This window comes from Triticum urartu, chromosome 4 (assembly GCF_003073215.2).
Source record: "Triticum urartu cultivar G1812 chromosome 4, Tu2.1, whole genome shotgun sequence".
NCBI classification, from domain to species: Eukaryota; Viridiplantae; Streptophyta; class Magnoliopsida; order Poales; family Poaceae; genus Triticum; species Triticum urartu.
In genome coordinates, this window is record NC_053025.1 from 435,867,219 (window position 1) to 435,887,844 (window position 20,626).

Here is a 20,626-nt window from a genome sequence, read left to right on the forward strand (position 1 = left end):
AGGTTCTTTCGCTATATATATATATATATCTATATATATATATATGGTAGTGGAGCCGGAGCTGATCAAATGATCAACGAAAGGCTAGAGTAGGAGTACTTGCCTCTGTTCTTGTTCTTCACATATACCGAAAGAAAAGAGAATAAAAACAGCTGTCGGCAGCAGCAGGTGCACAGACAAAAGTCACTCCACTTACTCCACAACGCCCGAAGTCCCCGTTCCGTTTCCGTTGCAGCGGCCCCGTCCTTGTGTTTTTGCCTTCTTCCCGGGTCGCCACCGCCGCCTTTATTACCAGTCTGCCACACGCTCCGACCTCGCCGACAACCTCTCTCTTGGCAATGGAGAGGCAGAGGGGTGGTTCCTCCCCCAGCCGCCCCGCGAGCCCCAAGAGCCTCCTCCTCATCTCCTTCGCTTCCTCCTCCCTCCTCTTCTCCTTCCTCTTCTCCCTCTTCGCCCTCCGCTTCGGCCGCCCCATCCACCTCCCCTTCGCCGCCTCCATCGGCGCCAACGGCTCCGCCACCGCGGTCCCGCCGGTTCGCGGCGGCGGTGGTGGTGCAGGAGCGGAGGTGTTTATTGGGGGCGGAGGCGGGGCCTTGGGGGAAGATTCGGCTGTGGAGGGAGACCGCCACGGGCGTGCTGGTGGTTTGCCCGTGGGCTCGGCAATGAAGGCTGATGAAGCCGGTCCTGGAGGTGGGATTTTTGAAACCCCCGCGGGTGATGCGGTTTCGGAGATGCCCGAGGTTGCGGAAGCGGGAGGCTATTCTCTCCGAGGTTTGGATTCGACAGTGGAGGAGAAAGGAGGTGTTCGACCAGGTGGAGACAGCGAGAAGCTGGCGAAAGATTCGGTTCCGGTGAAACCCAACTCCACCGAAGGCAAGAAAGCTGATGCCGTCTCGGCAAGGAGGTCAAATGTAGGCAATGCTTCTGCCTCCCACGGCCATGGGGCAGCTGCGTCAGTTGAGAAATCCGATAGAGCAAAGCCTGCGCAAGCTGTCAATTTCTCCACGGAAGCTTCAGGTTCAGTTCCCGTAGCGGGGACAAAAGGCGAATCCCTGCACGGTGGCCATGCCGGAGAAAAGGGCGATTCCTCTGCACAAGGGTCTTATGCTTCGCAACAGGCGGGCCAGTGGGAAATCTCAAACCGTTCAGCAAAGAACAACTCAGGAGAAGCTCCAGCCAATCCAAATACTAAGCAGGATGCTAATGTGATTCAGGAAGCGGTTCAGAGAAAACTGGATTTGGCGAGAAGCAGCATAGCGCAGTGCGATGTTTACGACGGGAGCTGGGTGTTCGATGAGAGCTACCCACTCTACGCAAGCAATTCGTGCCCATTCGTAGACCAAGGGTTCAGCTGTGAAGCAAATGGAAGAACGGAACAAAAGTATACCAAGTGGAGGTGGCAGCCAAGGCATTGCAATATCCCTAGGTGCTGCATTATTATACAATTATTATTATATTTCCCCAGTTTCATGGATGCAAGACTTTGCGTTTGAAATTTTTGCATTTACTGACTTAAGCTTGGTATATGAGCAATTTGGCATCTGCTAACTTTGCTTGCTGTTAAAATTCAGGTTTGATGCTAGGAAAATGCTCGAGATGCTGCGCGGAAAGCGGCTAGTGTTCGCAGGGGACTCCCTTAACAGGAATCAATGGGAGTCCATGATGTGCTTGCTGAGAGAAGCAGTGTCAGACCCTGCAAGGATTCATGAAACCCGTGGCCGCAAGATTACCAAGGAGAGAGGGGATTACAATTTCAAGTTCCTGGTTCGTATGTCATGAATCTTATGTGGAAGTAGTCCATTCAGTGTCTAAGGTACTGTGTAGGCATCATATGGGCATGGTTTCTGCAGGACTACAACTGCACTGTGGAGTACCATGTCACCCATTTCTTGGTGCATGAAGGCAAGTCGAGAATCGGCCAAAAGCATGCAAGGACACTGCGGATTGATACCATCGACCGGAGCTCGTCAAGATGGAAGGGGGCGAATGTGCTTGTGTTTAATACTGCCCATTGGTGGTCTCATCATAAAACAAAAGCTGGGTGAGTGCTGATGAGCTCAGAAAAGAATTAACCACTGTTTTTACATTTTAGTTAGTTTGCATGACAGGCATTTTATCTGGTTACGATAATTTAGATTTGTAAATGAGCTGCCACTGTCTATGTTTCGATTCTTGCAAATCTTAGGACTTGCAGAGTAAATGCTCTAAGAGTAGCATGTTTCTGCGAAGGGGCGCAAACCAACATAATTTATGGGATCTAAATATTGCATTTGCTTGCAGATTGAATTATTATCAAGAAGGGGATACTGTCCATCCCCACCTCGATGCCTCCACAGCTTTCCATCGAGCACTAACCACATGGGCATCATGGGTCGACCGTTACATTGATCCACGGAAAACGCAAGTGTTCTTCCGAAGCTCATCCCCATCACACTTCAGGTTTGCTCCCTCTGATCTGAGCTTTTCAATTCCAATACGGGCAACTTCGATTTTTTTGCTGCAATCCCCAATAAGCAAAACATGGTCAGCAATAACAACTTACCACTGGTTTCAGCGGCGGGGAGTGGAATTCCGGGGGGCACTGCAGAGAGAGCACAATGCCTCTTAATGACACTCGGGCAAGGCCGGTGCCCGAGAGAAATGCGATGTTGGAACAAGTGGCGAAGCAAATGAAGACTCCTGTAACAGTTCTGAACATTACCAATCTATCTGGTCTCAGGATAGATGGCCACCCCTCTGTGTATGGGAGTAAGGCAGGAGATTTAACAGCATCCAGCACCCAGGATTGCAGCCACTGGTGCCTTCCTGGAGTGCCTGATACATGGAATGAGCTGCTGTTCTACCATTTAGTATCCTCACACGAGAACGGTTTTACAAGTTAGTGACTGGCTTTCCATCTTTAAAATGTCCTCTTGTCCCAGCTAATATTGTGTACAGCAATTATTGGAGTATATATTTTCTCTCTGGATATAAATTTTATGATTGTTTTTTCCTTCTATTTCATCTCTTCCCAGCTGGTAATGTGTCAAGCAAGTTGTGATATGGATTCTGAAACATTTGCCAACATTTTGCACAATACAACTAAGAGAGTTTAAGTCGCGAATAAAATTCATCTTTTCCTTCCCTACCAAAAGATAAGACTTGTATAGCATAAATTTTTATTGCCATCTTGGTCCACCTCAACATGTAGATGTTCAGGCAACTCCAGTTTGAAAACCATGTATAAGTTCTCAAGAGTACAGGCAAGCATGTTCACACACAATTATGTTATCGTTCAGACTATCAATAAAAGCTTATTTGTCAGTCATCCACAAGCTTGGTACTTGGGACTTTATTTCGTAAGGAATACACATTCTTTTTATCAGGCCAACAATCGGTCTCCCTTGTATAATGAACTGGGATAGACGTTTGGTGAAGTATGGCAATAGTTTACAGCAGCCTATATCATCAGAGCTGCTCTTCAGCTATCAAGCAACTTTGTGTGCTCGACGATGAGAACCAGACGCTTCATCCTTCTTTGCTCCTTCTGGTCTCCTAGCCCAGGCTGGGGCTTGGTCCGGTCCATACCGGTAATCATAGAAGAGTTCGGCACTAGCTTCAATATGCTCCCTTGCATAGATACCAACCCGATGGTCACCGGCCACCATCATCACCTGGATAGGATCGTAAGATGAAATGAGATTACGGTGAAGACAAAGCATGAAGCTGCATTGTATTACAAATTACAATAGATTACGGTGAAGACAAAGCATGAAGCGACATTGTCTTACAACAATGCTTACCTTTGCATAGCAGTTGGGACTGGAGGAGTGATTTGCGAACTTCAATTTATCCCCCTTCCGATATGCATCCAATACAAACTGTGAAGCAATCAATCAAATTAAAGGTTACCACTTTGATTTCAACCATCTGTTATTTTTTCAATATGACTGTATGCAGATGCACGGCATGTGATGCAGGGATACCTGATCATTTAAATCAAAGAGGAATGAAGAGTTTGCCCGGTCATAAATTTTGCCGCGTTTGTCTGCTTCTTTGTGAGAAATCAATTCACCAGTGTACTCTCCAAGATAGTCATTCTTATGCACAGGGTTCTGGTGTTGCAAGAAAAAATAAAATTAGCCAAAAGAAGAAAGGGAAAGCTATCACACTCAAACAAGCTTCTGTGATCTGACCTTAATGAACGCACCCCATCCTGCAACGTCCGATTTTCCAAGCAAAATCTGAATTATGATCAACAATTAGCATGAAACAGGTAGCGTACAATGATGTCAAGAGGACAAAACTACAGGAGTATGTTATCACCCTTTGTTGTTGTTTTAGGAGGAGCTTCATGTTTCCGCACTGGTAACCATCACCTCTTTCTGGTGGCTCGCCTAGTGAACCATCTCCACAGCTGAAGAGAATGAACATATGTGAAGTTTGGCAAACTAAAACACGCCATAAATCTGAATAAAGCTAAACATGTGCATGATACGTAGCTAAAAACAAATCATTTAACCCTATCAAACAGTTATGTCAACATCTACAAGGAGATCTTATTTTATAAGTGCTGATTACCTCACCCAGCAGTTTCTGCAAACATCCGGATCACATTCTCGACTGGCAGCAAAACATGGGCATTGCCTGCTTCTGCACTGACTTTTTGCACAATGACAGCCTCTAAATCTGTTTTTGCAGCTTTTTGAACACCTAAATATGATAATTAACAAATGAAGCCAGGGTCAAGTTCTTTCTTTGCATTTGCTTACACTAATGAACCCAGGGTCAAGTTTTTTCTTTGCATTTGATTACACTAATATGATGATAAAAGAGAACTGTAGATGTCATTAGTCTTATGATCACTTTCACTTTGTGCGTCAAATACTCAATACACGCCCAATACTAAATGTTTTTTCTAGAATGCATATCTCTTGTCTTTTCAAGGAAATACTGTGGATGCATAAAATATCTTAAGAGATAAGGTGGGTAACGGATTTTTGCTCGATATAATGGGAACATACCCACAGTATTTCTCACAGCATGTCCCATTTTCCACACAGGGGCAATTTTTGTTGCACATTTCCTGGCACCCACACGGTGTATACTGTCTGTCACATTGCTTCCCATCACCAACTTTTTTCCTAATGGCTGGATGCCCTGCAGCCTTCGAAGGATATTTGTGCTTTCGAGTTCTGCCCCTTCGACGACAGACTTTTGTTCTCACAACCATGCCTTGCTCCTACAAATCCATGGACAAAAAATTATGATGCTGGCGTAACAATACCAGTGGAAAATGAAGTTAGTCTCTGCATGTTTTGACTTTTATATGTGCAGTAATACTGATCCTGGTTGCTTCATTTGTGAAGGCTGGGCTGGTTAATGATGGTAACTTGTAATAGGTGTGGTTCCTAATGGAAGGCTGAGACATGCACTCCTCCCATATCTTTCTGTCACTAAGTTAGCGATTTTATTGCATCTCTCCCTTTTTGCTCAATAATATTGCACATGTTGCTCCTCGAAATGAAAACAGAAAACCCACAGGAGCAGTAGAGTATGTCCTTAATTCATGGGAAAATGACTTATTTGTAACCCCTAAACCACTCAGACTTCGATAATCTACCATATTATGAACTCTGGCTGAACAGCAGTTATACAAACCATGTCTAAGATATTTCACTTTTGTGCTGAAAGAACACCTAACTTCATCGGAAGAAACAGAACCTCAAAATCAGGAGCATCATGCCATGCAATAAATACTAACTGAAGTACGTAATTCTTTCTGCAGCAGCAGCAGCAGTGACTGCATTGAGAACAATATGACTGCCAGCATTTAGTTTGTTTTAACATTCCTAATCTGAGTACAAACGAAATAGTGAAATAGAGCAGGAGACTACCAACGTGATTCAATACATACCATGTAGTTTTGTTCAGTTTCTGTGAAATCGCCCGAAATGGATTTACTCATGTTTGCTGCACCATTGTTGTACATGTAGCTAGCCACTTCCATGCAGGTTTTCAGGCCACATAATAGGTTTCTGACTATTAGACAGCTGTGGAATTAATCAGGAAAGCAACAGTTCAATTAATCAGGGAAGTCTGTTTCCACAAAACCTAGGGGGAGATAACACTTGAAATTGCACCTTATATATGTAAATTTACCTATTTTTCCCAAATATCTCTATTCCCTTCAGATATAAATCCCTCTCTAGGGTACTCCAATGAGAAAGAGGGTGCTCCCTGCTGGAACTGAACAAATTATTTGCTGAAGATTCTTTATTAGTATTTCTTGCTGCATCCTCAGCAGTACTAGTTGGGCTTCCACCGCAACTATCTTTATTAGAAGTTTTCTTATTGGGGTCATCTCGTTGATTGCCTCCAAATTCTCTGATATCTGGTCTTGTGTCACCAATCTCCGAAGTAGAATGATTATTCAATATATGGCTTGCAAAAGGAATATCTGAAGCAAGCGTCCTTGGCTTTTTATAAGGGAAATCATCACTAGACCTTGGTCCTTTTGAAACCTTGCGCTTCCCTAAACTTCTTAGAAGCATATCAGTGGATACATTTTCAGTTTCAGAAGCATCCCCAGAAGGCAGTGTAGTATGTTTTTCAGCACTTTCAAAAGATATTTTTGATCTGCTGGTTCCAACAGATATACTTGATTTAATGATTTCTTCCTCTCGGTTTGAATCTTCTGATTCAGATACCATATCGGTACCAACTTTGTGTAAGGTGGATCTTGACTCCATATTATGTGTTGCAGAAGAAGCATAATCATGTTTGGGTATGTCTTGAAATCCTTCTCTTCTCTGTGGACAAACTAATACCACAATTAGCCTCGGAGCACAGTAAACATGCTCAACTGAAAGGACGGATCTATAAAGTTATTAGTAGCAATTAAAAGACCAAATATTGTATAAAAAGTAATCAGCAGATTGCCAAAAAGTAACATCGGTCAAATTCACTGCCGTTGGCATCCACAGGTCGTGTTTCTCATTTCGCATTTTAGAAGAAGTGCTTGATCCAGTACTAAAAAAACTCCAGAACATGTTACAATGTGCACGCCTACAAAATTCCAATGCCAGGTCCAAACGTGCTGTGAAGTACTTAAAGGATAAATTCGCTCCATTCACTGTTCAAGTGTTCATATGTAATACAACTATCACTTGTCTTTTTGGTTCTCAATAACACAGTAGAATTTAAAATCAAAATTTTGCAGATGTGCATAACAGAGTGAATTGTAAAAATTAAGGTTTTTAGTATCTTTGGAATAGTGGATCGTGCCGTTTCTTCCAATATCTACAAGGAAACCCTCGGGCACCAAAACTCTAACAATGTTCCCCACCAATAGAAGTTCAGTAAAATAGTTTCATAGATTTGCTACAGGGGCTGGTACGATTTAACTGAAAACCTAAAGAAAAATAAGTTAATGCCAATGAATATAATTGTAAAATCTGAGGTGAAGCATACTCGAAGGTAGCACTGGTCACCACATGGACTCTTGTTTCCGTCGAGCTCAAACCCACAGGGTTGCTTCTCACTCTGACAAGAATAGGAGTTAATACTTAGCAGCACAGAGAAGTAATTTTATTAGAACATGAAATGAATTGTTACTCACTGGGAATACTAAGTTTTGAGAGCAGCCATGGAGACGGCAATCAAAAACCTGAATGAACATATATCATCAAATAAATCACACCCTGATGAACATAGTTGCACAAACCGACATTAAAAACAGGACTAGAAGTGGTAGATTGCCAGAAGTAGAATGTACCAAACATCTGCGGCAGAAGAGATTATCAAAAGAATCCAAAACTATATCCACAGTCTTGTCAAGAGGAAGTTGGCTCTCTATCTTATCAGAAAATTCAGAGTGCTTCTCGTGTTTCTCAAAAAGAAATTCAGATCTACCCTGGAATTGTAATGAAATCAACAGAAACAATTGTAAGTCAAAAGACATTTGCTATTTGTGGTGATATCACTTAATGAAGATCTTGCTACAAAGAATTTGTGTTTTTCGTGGCACATCACCTCGATTTCTGAAGGAGATGCATCAATAAACTGACAGATAACATTTAAATCCTCTTGACTTAACCCGCGTTCCTGAGTAGCTTTCCTGCAGCAGATAGTCAGAAACTCAGAATCAGACAAGTTATACATAGTTTTTTTTTTTTGCAAGGTTGATTGTAAAGAGATGGGGATGGCATTGCCATGATAGCACATAACAGGAACATTGTGCAAAGTAGTCATTATTTTTGCAGGATAATAATGATTAAGTTAACCAGATCTAATTAAGGAGTTCCTATTCTTATTCAAATATTTTTTTCAAGAAAACACAAAAGTTTTGTGTCTTTGAAAAGGTATATTCTTATATGTGCACAAGCAATTTAATTCACATTGCTTGACTAAATGAGCACTTCTGTCACAGGTTATTCTGGCCTCGAGAAAGTGTACCCATGTACAGACAACTTGTCTCTATTTAACTAAGTGTCACCTAAATAGCAGTCGATTAAATATTTAGCCTTGGTTACACAAATGTTCACAAAGTATAATATAAGTAGATTCATATTAAAGCATCCAACAAAAAAATGTGAAGTCGTAAACTAAATAGAACTGAAGTTCAAAAAGCTTGTGGTTTGTTTCAAAAAGGAACTTGAGGTTTTCAGTAGCACTGAGGTTGTGAAGAGACCAACATTGCATCTCCAATACCATGATAAGTGAGAAAATGGCAAAATTGGTGATGAAACAAGGTATTAAAGAGTAGTCTACTACTAAGTCCTTCTAGAATCTGTGCCAGCCAGCAAGCATTTTCAAGTTTAACATTAATAGGTATAAAAAAAGCATCTCGATTGGCCATTATAGATTCTATTATTATACCATATTAGCTGATCTTCTCCTTCAGTGAAAACATGCTTCTCTTCCTCAGGTTGTGGAATTTCTTCATCACTTTCACTGCAGATTAGAGCCTCGTTGCCAGCTGAATCATAGTAAATTCTCCTCCTACCAGCAATTGATTGATCATCGGCCATTCTTTGGTTTCTGCGCTGTGTTGTTCCAGAAAAAATAAATATCAAAGACAAAAGGAATGCAAGAATTGTCCTTATACCGACGTATGAGCCATTTAACAAAATCAAACTACTCAGAATAAATTCAGCTAATAAACTTATGCTAAGTAGCACGACGCATCAATCATGTCGATAGTCATATTTCTTGGAATGATCATGGATATACAGAATGCTTATGGATTTGCATATGTTCTTAAATTAAGGAACTCAAATTTCCCCACTTCATCCCAGAGCAATATCCTTGATAACGCTATCTGAACATGTCATGCTCAAGTAATTAAATATATGATTTGTCAAATTCTTATGCAGCTCCCCAAGCTAAAAAAAACTTCTACCTATGGCTTGCATGACTAAGTTGTTCAAATGCCTGAACCCATGCACATTCGAGTATCCACGCATATATATCTCAAGTTAATTAACTCTATCATGAGTTCATGACTAAGTTGTTCATCTAAATGCATGCACATTGAAGTATCCTTTCATAAATCTCAAGTTAACTCCATATGGCATATGAACTAGTACTGTAGAACTGAAGAGCAACCTAATATTAAGTCATCAAACAGGTCAAATAGAGTAGCAACACTATACTTGTCCAGGAAGATCCACGTGGTGTACGGAGGAATCTTATCAACCAGCAGCAGCTTCACAAGCTGCAAAACGATGGACTGTGCGCTGTCGCCGGAGCTGGAGAGCACGAGCGTCCCGTCGGCCGACAGGTTCTCCTCCTGCACGTGCACAACCTCCCTCTCCCCCGACCCTCTCGCCAGGTTCCAGCCAACGATCCTGGACTGGCCCTCCGCGGCGAGCTGCGACAGCACGTTGCTGCTCTCCGAGCCCCTCGACGCCGCCTCCGCCAGGGCGGCCACATCGAACAGGCCGCAGGTGTGCTTCCGCAGCGCCCTCCTGTTTGCCTCCAGCTTCTCCTGTCAAAGGTCAAAACAGGACACAGGTACAAAGCTCAATCCCCGGACCAGATTGAGTGACCCAACAAAACTCACAATTCACAACGAATTCTGTAGATGCGGTCGGTGCTCTGCTTTACCTTGATCGAGGCGAGGCGGGCCTGTTGGATTTGGCGCTTCAGCTGCGTAAGCTTCCCATGGAGCGCCATGAGTGAGGAGGTGCCCACGCCGAGCCCCTGATCCGGCCGCTGCGGAGCACGAAAGAAAAAAAAAAACAAGGGGACGGAAAAGGATCGAAACCGATCAGATTGGGGAGGGAGATCGAGGCGGGGAACCGGGCGGCTAGGGGAATCGGAGGCCGGCGAACGCTACCTTGGGGCCGTCCCGGTGGGAGGAGGAGTCGGAGGCCTTGGACGAGGACGACGCCATGGCGATGGCGCGAGCCGCCGCAGGCCCACACTCCTCCTGCTCCTCGACGCGAGGAGCCCTGCCTTCTCTGACCCTTGTCGACGCGACGGCTCTGCACTATAGCTAGCAGCATAGGCAGGCTAGGATCCTCTTTGCGGGAGGGTTAAGGTCTGACAGGTAGGTGGCCTGGCGTCAGTGGGGGCCTCTCGCTGCACGGGCTTCCGGATGGGCTCACGTCAAGTGGCGGCGGGCGTCGTTGGGTAGCGAAGGATTTAGAGGGTCCAAGGGAGGTCGTGGCCGTCTGCACCGCTGTGCTGTGATCCCGCCGACCACCGACCACCGTCCACCGGTGTGGAACGCAAGGGAAGCGATGGCGGAGAAAGAAATGCGAGAGACGTTAGGCTAGCCATAGTAACCATGGCCGTTATCATGCACTCGGCGCTAGCAGACACGCCGATGTACCAGACAATTAAAGAAGAGGGGGTTTTAGAGTAATTTAGGTAGATACCGTATCATAAAAAATGAAGTATTATGCTATTATGTTATATAATAAATAAGTTCATCTATGATACTATTTCATTCATAATATTATGCACGTATATGATACTCCTCACTATGAATAGCCTTAATGATTCACCTACGCACAGAACATAAACACACTTGTCGCAATAACACGGTAAAAGGGATGTCAGTCCTCTTGTCTAGCTAGTTACAAGATTAAACACAAATGATAGGGATATACTCCCTCCGACTTTATTTACTCCGTATATTAGCTTTGACTGAAATGTGAGCAGCCGTTCCAATGGGTACCTCCCCCTGCCGGCTGGACAAAGCTGAATACCGATGGTAGCTTTGTACAGGCCACAAGCGCAACAGGGGGCGGGATGGTCTAGAGACGATAGAGGGGAGCTCATTTTTACATCATGTAGGCAGCTGCTCACATGTGACAATAACCTTCAAGCAGAGTTGGAAATATGCAGAGAGGGACTGTAGTTGGCTTTGTACCGTACCAGCCTGCCCATCTTGGTGGAGTTGGATTACTCTGAAGCGGTGTCGATGCTATCGGCCAAGTCAACAAACCGATCACAAGTCCGAGCACTAGCAGAGGATATAAACAGGATGATGCTGAATCTAGGGAGATTTCATTTTCTCACATTAGTAGATCACAACATAATGTCAGTCATGCACTAGTCGTGTATGGTCGTAGTACCCCTCGCATGGTTGTCTGATTGAGGTCAGGTTTAGACTGCATTATAAACATTTCCGAGTCCGAGAAGCCTCCGTGAGTCAATGAAATCTTCCTTTTCCCCGCAAAAAAAGCTTTGACTGAAATCAAACTAAAGTTTGACCAATTTTGTAGAAAATAATATGAACATTTACAATAACAAATTTATATGATGTGAAAATATATGCAATTATGAATCCAATGGAATTGATTTGGTGGTGTATATATTAATATATTTTTCTTCAAACCTCTTGAAAGTATATCAAGTTTGAATTTAGACAAACTTAATATGCAGAGTAAATAAAAACAGAGGAAGTAAATAGTAAGAAGGTAAAAACGGCAAAATAGTAATAGCAATTGTGTAGAAGAATTCAGTAATGTAGAATAGACCCAGGGTAGACCCGGGCATGAACAACTCGGCTCAAAAGCCCGACATCCAGGACGGGCTCGGGCTCAGCTTTTACGCCTGAAGCCCGGCTCGAAAGCCCCAAAATAAACCCGAATAGGGCATAAATCAATATTTTATGACAAATATAGGTATAATATATACTCCCTTCATCTCATAATATAAGAGCGTTTTTACACTAGTGTAGTGTCAAAAACGCTTATATATTATGGGACTAAAGGAGAATTCTGAATATCCTAAAAATCATTATTTTAATCAAAATAGACACTGTTCATGTGTTCCGAGTCGGTCCGGGCCGGGCTCGGGCTTTAAAAAGCTCAGTCCGAAGTAAGCCGCCCCGGCAAATGCCCAGGTTTAACCAAGGGGGGCAGAGTTTCACTATTGGCATCTCTCTCGAAAACAAGCAAATGGCATGGTAAACAAATTACAGTGGGCAACTGAGCAAATTGCAATATTTAGGAATATGATCATTCATGTTATCTCATTTATGCATTACGTCTATGATAATTAGAACGTTAATCCAACTGCATCTACTAGTAATACTCCACCCCGTAACCGCTATCCAGCATGCATCTTAAGGTATTAAGTTTGCAGGAAACAAAGTATCACAATAAGCAAGATGACATAATGTAAACGAGAAGAAGTCAATCAATATACACAAAACCCGTCATTTTATTCTTAGTGGCAGCAATAAAATACGTGCCTTAGCCCTTTTGTCACTAGGTTAGATCACCGCCAGACCTTTTTGTCACTGGGTTAGATCACCGCTAGATTGAACCCACGACGAAGCACCACTCCCTCTGGAAAAAACACATCGAACTTAGCCAAATAAGATAGATAGTCGTAGAGTATGCAAAGCTATTTTATTGTATAACAAAAAATCTCAAAAGATTCAATTGATTTCAATGAACAATCTGATCATAAAGTGACAATTCATCATGTCCCAACGAACACACCACTTATTACATTGAATTGATCCTGATTATGTCACGGGAACATGATATTGAAGATCTAAGAGAGAGAGAGAGAGAGAGAGAGAGAGAACCATCTAGCTACCGAAGAAGAAGAAGAAGAAGAGGAAAAAGGAAAAGAACAGAAGAAGAAGAAGAAGAAGAAGAAGAAGAAGAACAAGAAGAAGGAAAAGAACAGAAGAAGAAGAAGAAGAAGAAGAAGAAGAATAGGAGAAGAAGAGAGGAAAAGGAAAAAGGAAAAGAACAGAAGAAGAAGAAGGGATGGTCTGAAGAAGAAGAAAATAGAAATGTAGTTATATATAAATATAGATTTTTTATCGGGATTGAATATTCATGTTGATCAGGTGCATTTAAATATGCAGTTGTTTCGCCGCTGCGAGGGTCTGGTGTTCGACGACCTCTTCGTGCGTTTGACGAGCTCCCCTGCGTTCGTGGGTGAGCACAAATTACATCTCCTCCTGATGGGAAATGTAGCATGCAATTTCAAAAAAATCCTACGCTCACGCAAGATCTATCTAGGAGATGCATAGCAATGAGAGGGGGGAGTGTGTCTACGTACCCTTGTAGACCGAAAGCGGAAGCGTTTGACAACGCGGTTGATGTAGTCGAACTTCTTCTCGTCCCGACCAATCAAGTACCGAATGTACGACACCTCCGAGTTCTGCACACGTTCAGCTCGATGACGTCCCTCGAACTCTTGATCCAGCAAAGTGTCGAGTAAGTAGATGAGTTACGTCAGCACGACGGTGTGGTGACGGTGATGGTGAAGTGATCCGCGCAGGGCTTCGCCTAAGCACCGCGAGAATATGACTGAGGGTGTAATCTGTGGAGGGGGACGCCGCACACAGGTAACAGATGTTGTTGTTTTTTCTAGGCGCCCCCCTCATATATATAGGTGGGAGGGAGAGGGAGCAGCCAAGGGGGCGCCCAAGTAGGAGGAATCCTACTTGGGGCCCTAGTCCTATTTTTTCCCCTACCATAAATTCCGGAGGGGGAGGAAGGAGGAGGGAGGAGGGAAGGAATGGGGAGGCCGAACCCCTCCCCTTCCTTTCTCTCTTCCCCTCTAGGTTCGGCCTATATGGGGGGCGCAGCAGCCCATGCTGGCTGTTGCGTTTCCCCTCTTGGCCCATTAGGCCCATATCTTTGCCGGGGGTGCCCGAAACCCCTTCCGGTGACCCGATATGTACCTGGTACCCTCCGGAACACTTTCAGTGTCCGAATACTATCGTCCTATATATCAATCTTTACCTCTCGACCATTTCGAGACTCCTCGTCATGTCCATGATCTCATCCGGGACTCCGAACAACATTTAGTCACCAAATCACATAACTCATATAATACAAAATCGTCATCGAACGTTAAGCGTGCGGACCCTATGGGTTCGAGAACTATATAGACATGACCGAGACACCTCTCCGGTCAATAACCAATAGCGGAACCTGGATGCTCATATTGTTTCCCACATATTCTACGAAGATCTTTATCGGTCGTACCATAGTGACAACATACGTTATTCCCTTTGTCATCGGTATGTTACTTGCCCGAGATTCGATCGTCGGTATCTTCATACATAGTTCAATATCATTACCGGCAAGTCTCTTTACTCGTTCTGTAATACATCATCCCGCAACTAACTCATTACTCACTTTGCTTGCAAGGCTTCTTATGATGTGTATTACCGAGAGGGCCCAGAGATACCTCTTCGATACTCGGAGTGACAAACCCTAATCTCGATGTATGTCAACCCAACAAACACCTTCAGAGCTACCTGTAGAGCATCTTTATAATCACCCAGTTACGTTGTGAATTTTGATAGCACACAAGGCATTCCTCCGGTGTCCGGGAGTTGCATAATCTCATAGTCAAAGGAATATGCATATGACATGAAGAAAGCAATAGCAATAAAACTGAACGATCAGTATGCTAAGCTAATGGATGGGTCTTGTCCATCACATCATTCTCCTAATGATGTGATCCCATTCATAAAATGACAACACATGTCTATGGTTAGGAAACTTAACCATCTTTGATTAATGAGCTAGTCTAGTAGAGGCTTACTAGGGACATGGTGTTTTGTCTATGTATCCACACATGTATCAAGTTTACGGTTAATTGTAGGATCTTGAAGTAGATGTGTCTAGAGGGGGGTGATTAGACACTTAATGCTAAAGTTGCAATTTTTAAGCTTTTTCGGTTTAAGTGGAGTTTAGGCACAATTTCAACACACACAATACATATCAAGCAAGCATGCAAGGAGTATATGAGCAGCGGAATGTAAAGCATGCAACTTGCAAGAATGTAAAGGGAAGGGTTTGGAGAAATCAAACGCAATTGGAGACACGGATGTTTTTCCTGTGGTTCGGATAGGTGGTGCTATCCTACATCCACGTTGATGGAGACTTCAACCCACAAAGGGTAACGGTTGCGAGAGTCCACACAGGGCTCCACTTACAGCGGATAACGGTTGCGCGAGTCCACACAGGGCTCCACCCACGAAGGGTCCACGAAGAAGCAACCACCCACAAAGGGTCCACGAAGAAGCAACCTTATCTATCCCACCATGGCCATCGCCCACACAGGGCTTGCCTCACTAGCAGTATATCTTCACGAAGTAGGCGATCTCCTTGCCCTTACAAACTCCTTGGTTCAACTCCACAATCTTGTCGGAGGCTCCCAAGTGACACCTAGCCAATCTAGGAGACACCACTCTCCAAGAAGTAACAAATGGTGTGTAGGTAATGAACTCCTTGCTCTTGTGCTTCAAATGATAGTCTCCCCAACACTCAACTCTCTCTCATAGGATTTGGATTGGGTGGAAAGAAGATTTGAGTGGAAAGCAACTTGGGAAGGCTAGAGATCAAGATTCATATGGTAGGAATGGAATGTCTTGGTCTCAACACATGAGTAGGTGGTTCTCTCTCAGAACATATGAGTTGGAATGGTGTATGTGTTCTGATGGCTCTCTCACCGAATGAGGAGGAGGTGGAGGGGTATATATAGCCTCCACACAAAATCCAACCGTTACACACAGTTTTCCAATCTCGGTGGGACCGAATCAACAAACTCGGTCGGACCGAAAATGTAAACCTAGTGACCGTTAGAGATTTCGGTGGGACCGACTGGATCAACTCGGTGGGACCGATGTGCTAGGGTTAGGGTAAATCCAAAACTCGGTTTGACCGATTACTCAAACTCGGTGGGACCAATTTGGGTAATAAGTGAAACTGAGATTTGGCCAAGCAAACTCGGTGGAACCGATTGCATATCTCGGTGGGACCGAGAATATTGCAATGGGTAACAGAGAGTTTGCAAGCCCATCTCGGTGAGACCGAGATCCCATCGGTGAGACCGAACTGATTAGGGTTTAGCAGTGGCTTATGACAAGTGAAACTCGGTGGCGCCGGATAGGAAGAATCGGTAGGACTGAGTTTGGCTTAGGGTTTAGGTCATATGTGGAAGTGGGAAAGTAGCTGAGGGTTTTGGAGCATATCACTAAGCACATGAAGCAAGAGGCTCATTAAGCAACACCTCATCCCTTCTTGATAGTATTGGCTTTTCCTAAAGACTCAATGTGATCTTGGATCACTAAAATGTAAAAAGAGGAGTCTTGAGCTTGAAGCTTTAGCCAATCCTTTGTCCTTAGCATCTTGAAGGAGTTCCCACAACCTTTAGTCCATGCCACTCCATTGTTGAACTTATCTGAAACATGCTAGATAGAAATGTTATTCCAACAAGAGATATGTTGTCATCAATTATCAAAACCACCTAGGGAGCACTTGTGCTTTCATTAATACAATTCTAGCATGAATAATAAACATTTATCATTATATAAGGAAATAAAAAATAACAATTTATTATTGCCTCTAGGGCATATTTCCTTCAATCTTCCACTTGCACTAGAGTCAATAATCTAGTTCACATCGCCATGTGATTTAACACCAATAGTTCACATCTTTATGTGATTAATACCCATAGTTCACATCGCCATGTGACCAACACCCAGAGGGTTTACTAGAGTCAATAATATAGTTCACATCGCTATGTGATTAACACCCAAAGAGTACTAAGGTGTGATCATGTTTTTCTTGTGAGAGAAGTTTAGTCAACGGGTATGCCACATTCAGATCCATATGTATTTTGCAAATTTCTATGTCTACAATGCTCTGCATGGAGCTACTCTAGCTAATTTCTCCCGTGTTCAATACATATCTAGATTGAGACTTAGAGTCATCTAGATCAGTGTCAAAGCTTGCATCGACGTAACTCTTTATGACGAACTCTTTATCACCTCCATAACCGAGAAACATTTCCTTAGTCCTCTTTAAGGTAACTAAGGATAATTTTGACCGATGTCCAGTGATCTAGTCCTGGATCACTATTGTACCCCCTTGCCAAACTCATGGCAAGGTACATAACAGGTTTGGTACACAACATGTCATACTTTATAGAACCTATGACTGAGGCATAGGGAATGACTTTCATTCTCTCTTTATCTTCTACCGAGGTTGGGTTTTGAGTCTTTACTCAACTTCACACCTTACAATACAGGCAAGAACTCCTTCTTTGACTGATCCATCTTGAACTCCTTCAAAATCTTGTCAAGGTATGTACTCATTGAAAGTCTTATCAAGCGTCTTGATTTATCTCTATAGATCTAGATGCCCAATATGTAAGCAGCTTCACTGAGGTATTTCATTGAATTTTTTTATTCAAATAACCTTTTATGCTATCCAGAAATTATACATCATTTCTAATCAACAATATGTCATCCACATATAATATCAGAAATGCTACAGAGCTCCCACTCACTTTCTTGTAAATACAGGCTTCATCGTAAGTCTGTATAAAACCATATGCTTTGATCACCTTATCAAAGTGTATATTCCAACTTCGAGATGCTTGCACCAGTCTATAGATGGATTACTAGAGTTTGCACACTTTGTTAGCACCTTTAGGATCAACAAAACCTTTTGGCTGCATCATATACAACTCTTCTTTAAGAAATCCATTAAGGAATGCAGTTTTGACATCCATTTGCTAGATTTCATAAAATGCGGCAATTGCTACCATGATTCGGACAGACTTAAGCATCACTATGAGTGAGAAAAACTCATCGTAGTCAACACCTTGAACTTGTCAAAAACCTTTTTGCGACAAGTCGAGCTTTGTAAATAGTAACACTACCATCATTGTTAGTCTTCTTCTTGACAATCCATTTATTCTCTATGGCTCCCCGATCATTGGGCAAGTCAACCAAAGTCCACACTCTGTTCTCATACATGGATCCTATCTCAGATTTCATGGCCTCAAGATATTTATTGGAATCTGGGCTCATCATCGCTTCTTCATAGTTCGTAGGTTCGTCATGGTCTAGTAACATGACTTTCAAAATAGGGTTACCGTACCACTCTGGTGCAGAACGTGCTCTGTTCGACCTACGAGGTCCTGTAGTAACTTGATCTGAAGTTTCATGATCATCATCATTAGCTTCCTCTCTAGTCGGTGTAGGCATCATGGGAACAGATTTCTCTGATGAGCTACTTTCCAATCCAAGTGAAGGTACAATCACTACTGCAGGATGTTGCTAACGCGACACTACGATCAGAGACCCTTCGACGAAACTGTGTGCAATGCAATAATCACAAACAGTGGTGTAAAAAACCCGTCAAAAAAGGTGCAAAACGTTTGCGATGATGGATGCATCAGACACGGTTCAGATTTTAGTTGCGTGTGCAATGCAGGGCATACGGTTCAACTTAACAAGATGTGTGTGATACGTGACAAATAGGTCTGTAATCAGAAATGTATGGGAAGATCGATAACAACACAGACAATTCCTGTTAACAAGTCATGTGTGTTGTCAGCAAATGATTGCTGGTATACAATTGTCAGTGATTGATGAAATCATCATCGATAGGTTCCATTGTTTAGTACGTGTGTGATGTGATTTTCTCTGTCTACAGAGTATCAACATATATACTTAAAAAGACAGTATTGCAAAACCAAATTAAGCATACACTACACAAGTGACTACACACATAACATTTCCACACACCAAAGTAAGCAATTACATGCATACTAAACTAGGAGAAATGAGGATCTAATCATCTACTTATTGTTGCGATGATGCTTGCCATTGCTCTGCTTCTGGATGGATCCCTGGCCGTTTTGGGGAAGGATGCACTTCCTCATGTCAACGATCCACCTGTACATGTCGTAGCTCGTGTACGCCTCCTTGGTCGCATACACGGCATGAGCTTTGTCGAGTATCTCCATCTAGGCCGAGTGCCAGGCACGCTTGTCGTTGTTGCAGGAATCCTTCATGTCTCTATAGTAGGGGTCGATGATGGCCTCGGCGAGGTGAACCTGTGAGTCCTTCTCATGCTCCTTGCTGCCCCAGATCTTGCATTGGCCCTGGATGTCAACAAGATTCTGGCAGGCGATGCCCTAATTCTCGAGCGCCTTTACATCGTTGGTGATGTCCACTGTAGCGAACATGTAGTGGGGGCTGTTGACAAACCTGGCGAAACGCTCGCAAGGCCTTGTGGCCAGGCAGTAGTGGTAGACGAGGACGTGGTGGCACACACACATCTGGGCAACAACGACCTTGGGATGAGACCCATCACAAGCGTGGGTGTACTCGAGGTCGAACCTAACCACCTTGTACTTCTCCTCGCCAAGCAACAACTCCATGATGTGGATGGAGTGCTCCACCCAAACCGAGTCATTGGTGTACACCACCGAGAGGTCTGTGAACCTTCTGTGGGTGTCCACCATGGCATGCATGGTGAACTGCTGCTCGTCGTAGTTAGCCGCTCGGAGAACCATTGGAGCCGCGCAGGATACCCTCTAAGAATTTGTCATGGTGGGTGTACTTCTTGCAAAGGTGGGGCGCGATCGAAAGGTTGAGGAGACACAAGGGTTAAATGGCCGCTGTAATAAATGGGGGTCGGCCAGCCTGTAATCGTCACGTATTGTCACGACGTTCATAGTGGAGGATTTCAGTGCACGCTTGACAACACTGCACCGCACGCGTTTCGTTTGACCACACGTGGGCTCGAAGAGGCGCCAAATGTATCATTGGTGAGCCTGTTCCCGAGCTACCGCGTAGTTTACCGCGCAAGCTTCCTGTTCGGCTAGTTTGGCCACGTGTCGGCTAGAAGAGGGACAAATCATGGGCGTTTATTGGCAAAAATGGAAGTGCGTTATATCAACTAGAGGGGGGGTGAATAGGCGATTTTTATGAATTCTTCACTGAGGAATTTCAGGGTGAGGAAATTCCTGAGTGAAGAACTACTTGCAGCGGAATAAGTACTCAGAAGTAAACATAACAGTGCATGAGCATGGTCTTCATGATGAAATGAAAACAAGCACAGAGCACAGAAAGCGTAAACACAGGATAACACAGGATAAAGACAAACAGACTGAAGAAATTGAACTGGGGAAATAGAGAAAGTCTTCATTCAAAGTATTCAAACAGATATGAACAAGCACACAACACAGAAATGAGGAATATGGAAGGGTTGAGGAAATGGAACCAGGTAGCTTAGTGAAGACAATGATTTGGTAGACCATTTCCAACTGCTGTGACAGTTGTACGTCTGGTTAGGGCGGCTAGGTATTTAAACCTGAGGACACACAGTCTCGGACACCCAGTCCTGAACAC

The 20,626-nt window shown here is 43.5% G+C and overlaps 2 protein-coding genes across 4 annotated transcripts; one reads left to right on the forward strand and one right to left on the reverse strand.

Moving 5' to 3' along the window:
- Positions 1-208: 208 nt before the first annotated feature.
- On the forward strand, positions 209-2,998 carry LOC125551910 (protein trichome birefringence-like 6). The gene is made up of 5 exons (XM_048715308.1): positions 209-1,426; positions 1,572-1,764; positions 1,851-2,041; positions 2,281-2,439; positions 2,555-2,998. The coding sequence occupies exons 1-5, from the start codon at positions 339-341 to the stop codon at positions 2,880-2,882; spliced, it is 1,959 nt and encodes a 652-aa protein (XP_048571265.1). The 5' UTR covers positions 209-338; the 3' UTR covers positions 2,883-2,998.
- Positions 2,999-3,141: 143 nt separating this feature from the next.
- LOC125551908 (histone-lysine N-methyltransferase EZ1-like) lies at positions 3,142-10,537 on the reverse strand. 3 transcript variants are annotated; one of them, XM_048715305.1, is made up of 17 exons: positions 10,322-10,537; positions 10,090-10,197; positions 9,636-9,970; positions 8,860-9,021; positions 8,014-8,098; positions 7,757-7,894; positions 7,601-7,648; positions 7,453-7,524; positions 6,142-6,791; positions 5,897-6,032; positions 5,004-5,221; positions 4,561-4,692; positions 4,306-4,396; positions 4,176-4,223; positions 3,966-4,094; positions 3,783-3,860; positions 3,142-3,653 (listed from the first exon to the last, which is right to left on the reverse strand). In XM_048715305.1, exons 1-17 carry the CDS (start codon positions 10,376-10,378, stop codon positions 3,468-3,470), a joined length of 2,673 nt encoding a protein of 890 aa, XP_048571262.1. In that variant the 5' UTR covers positions 10,379-10,537; the 3' UTR covers positions 3,142-3,467. The 3 variants fall into 3 exon arrangements, with proteins under 3 accessions (XP_048571262.1, XP_048571263.1, XP_048571264.1); XM_048715306.1 differs by lacking the exon at positions 4,561-4,692; XM_048715307.1 differs by lacking the exons at positions 10,090-10,197; positions 10,322-10,537 and having other exon boundaries at positions 8,860-9,026; positions 9,636-9,914.
- Between the last annotated feature and the right edge of the window lie 10,089 nt (positions 10,538-20,626).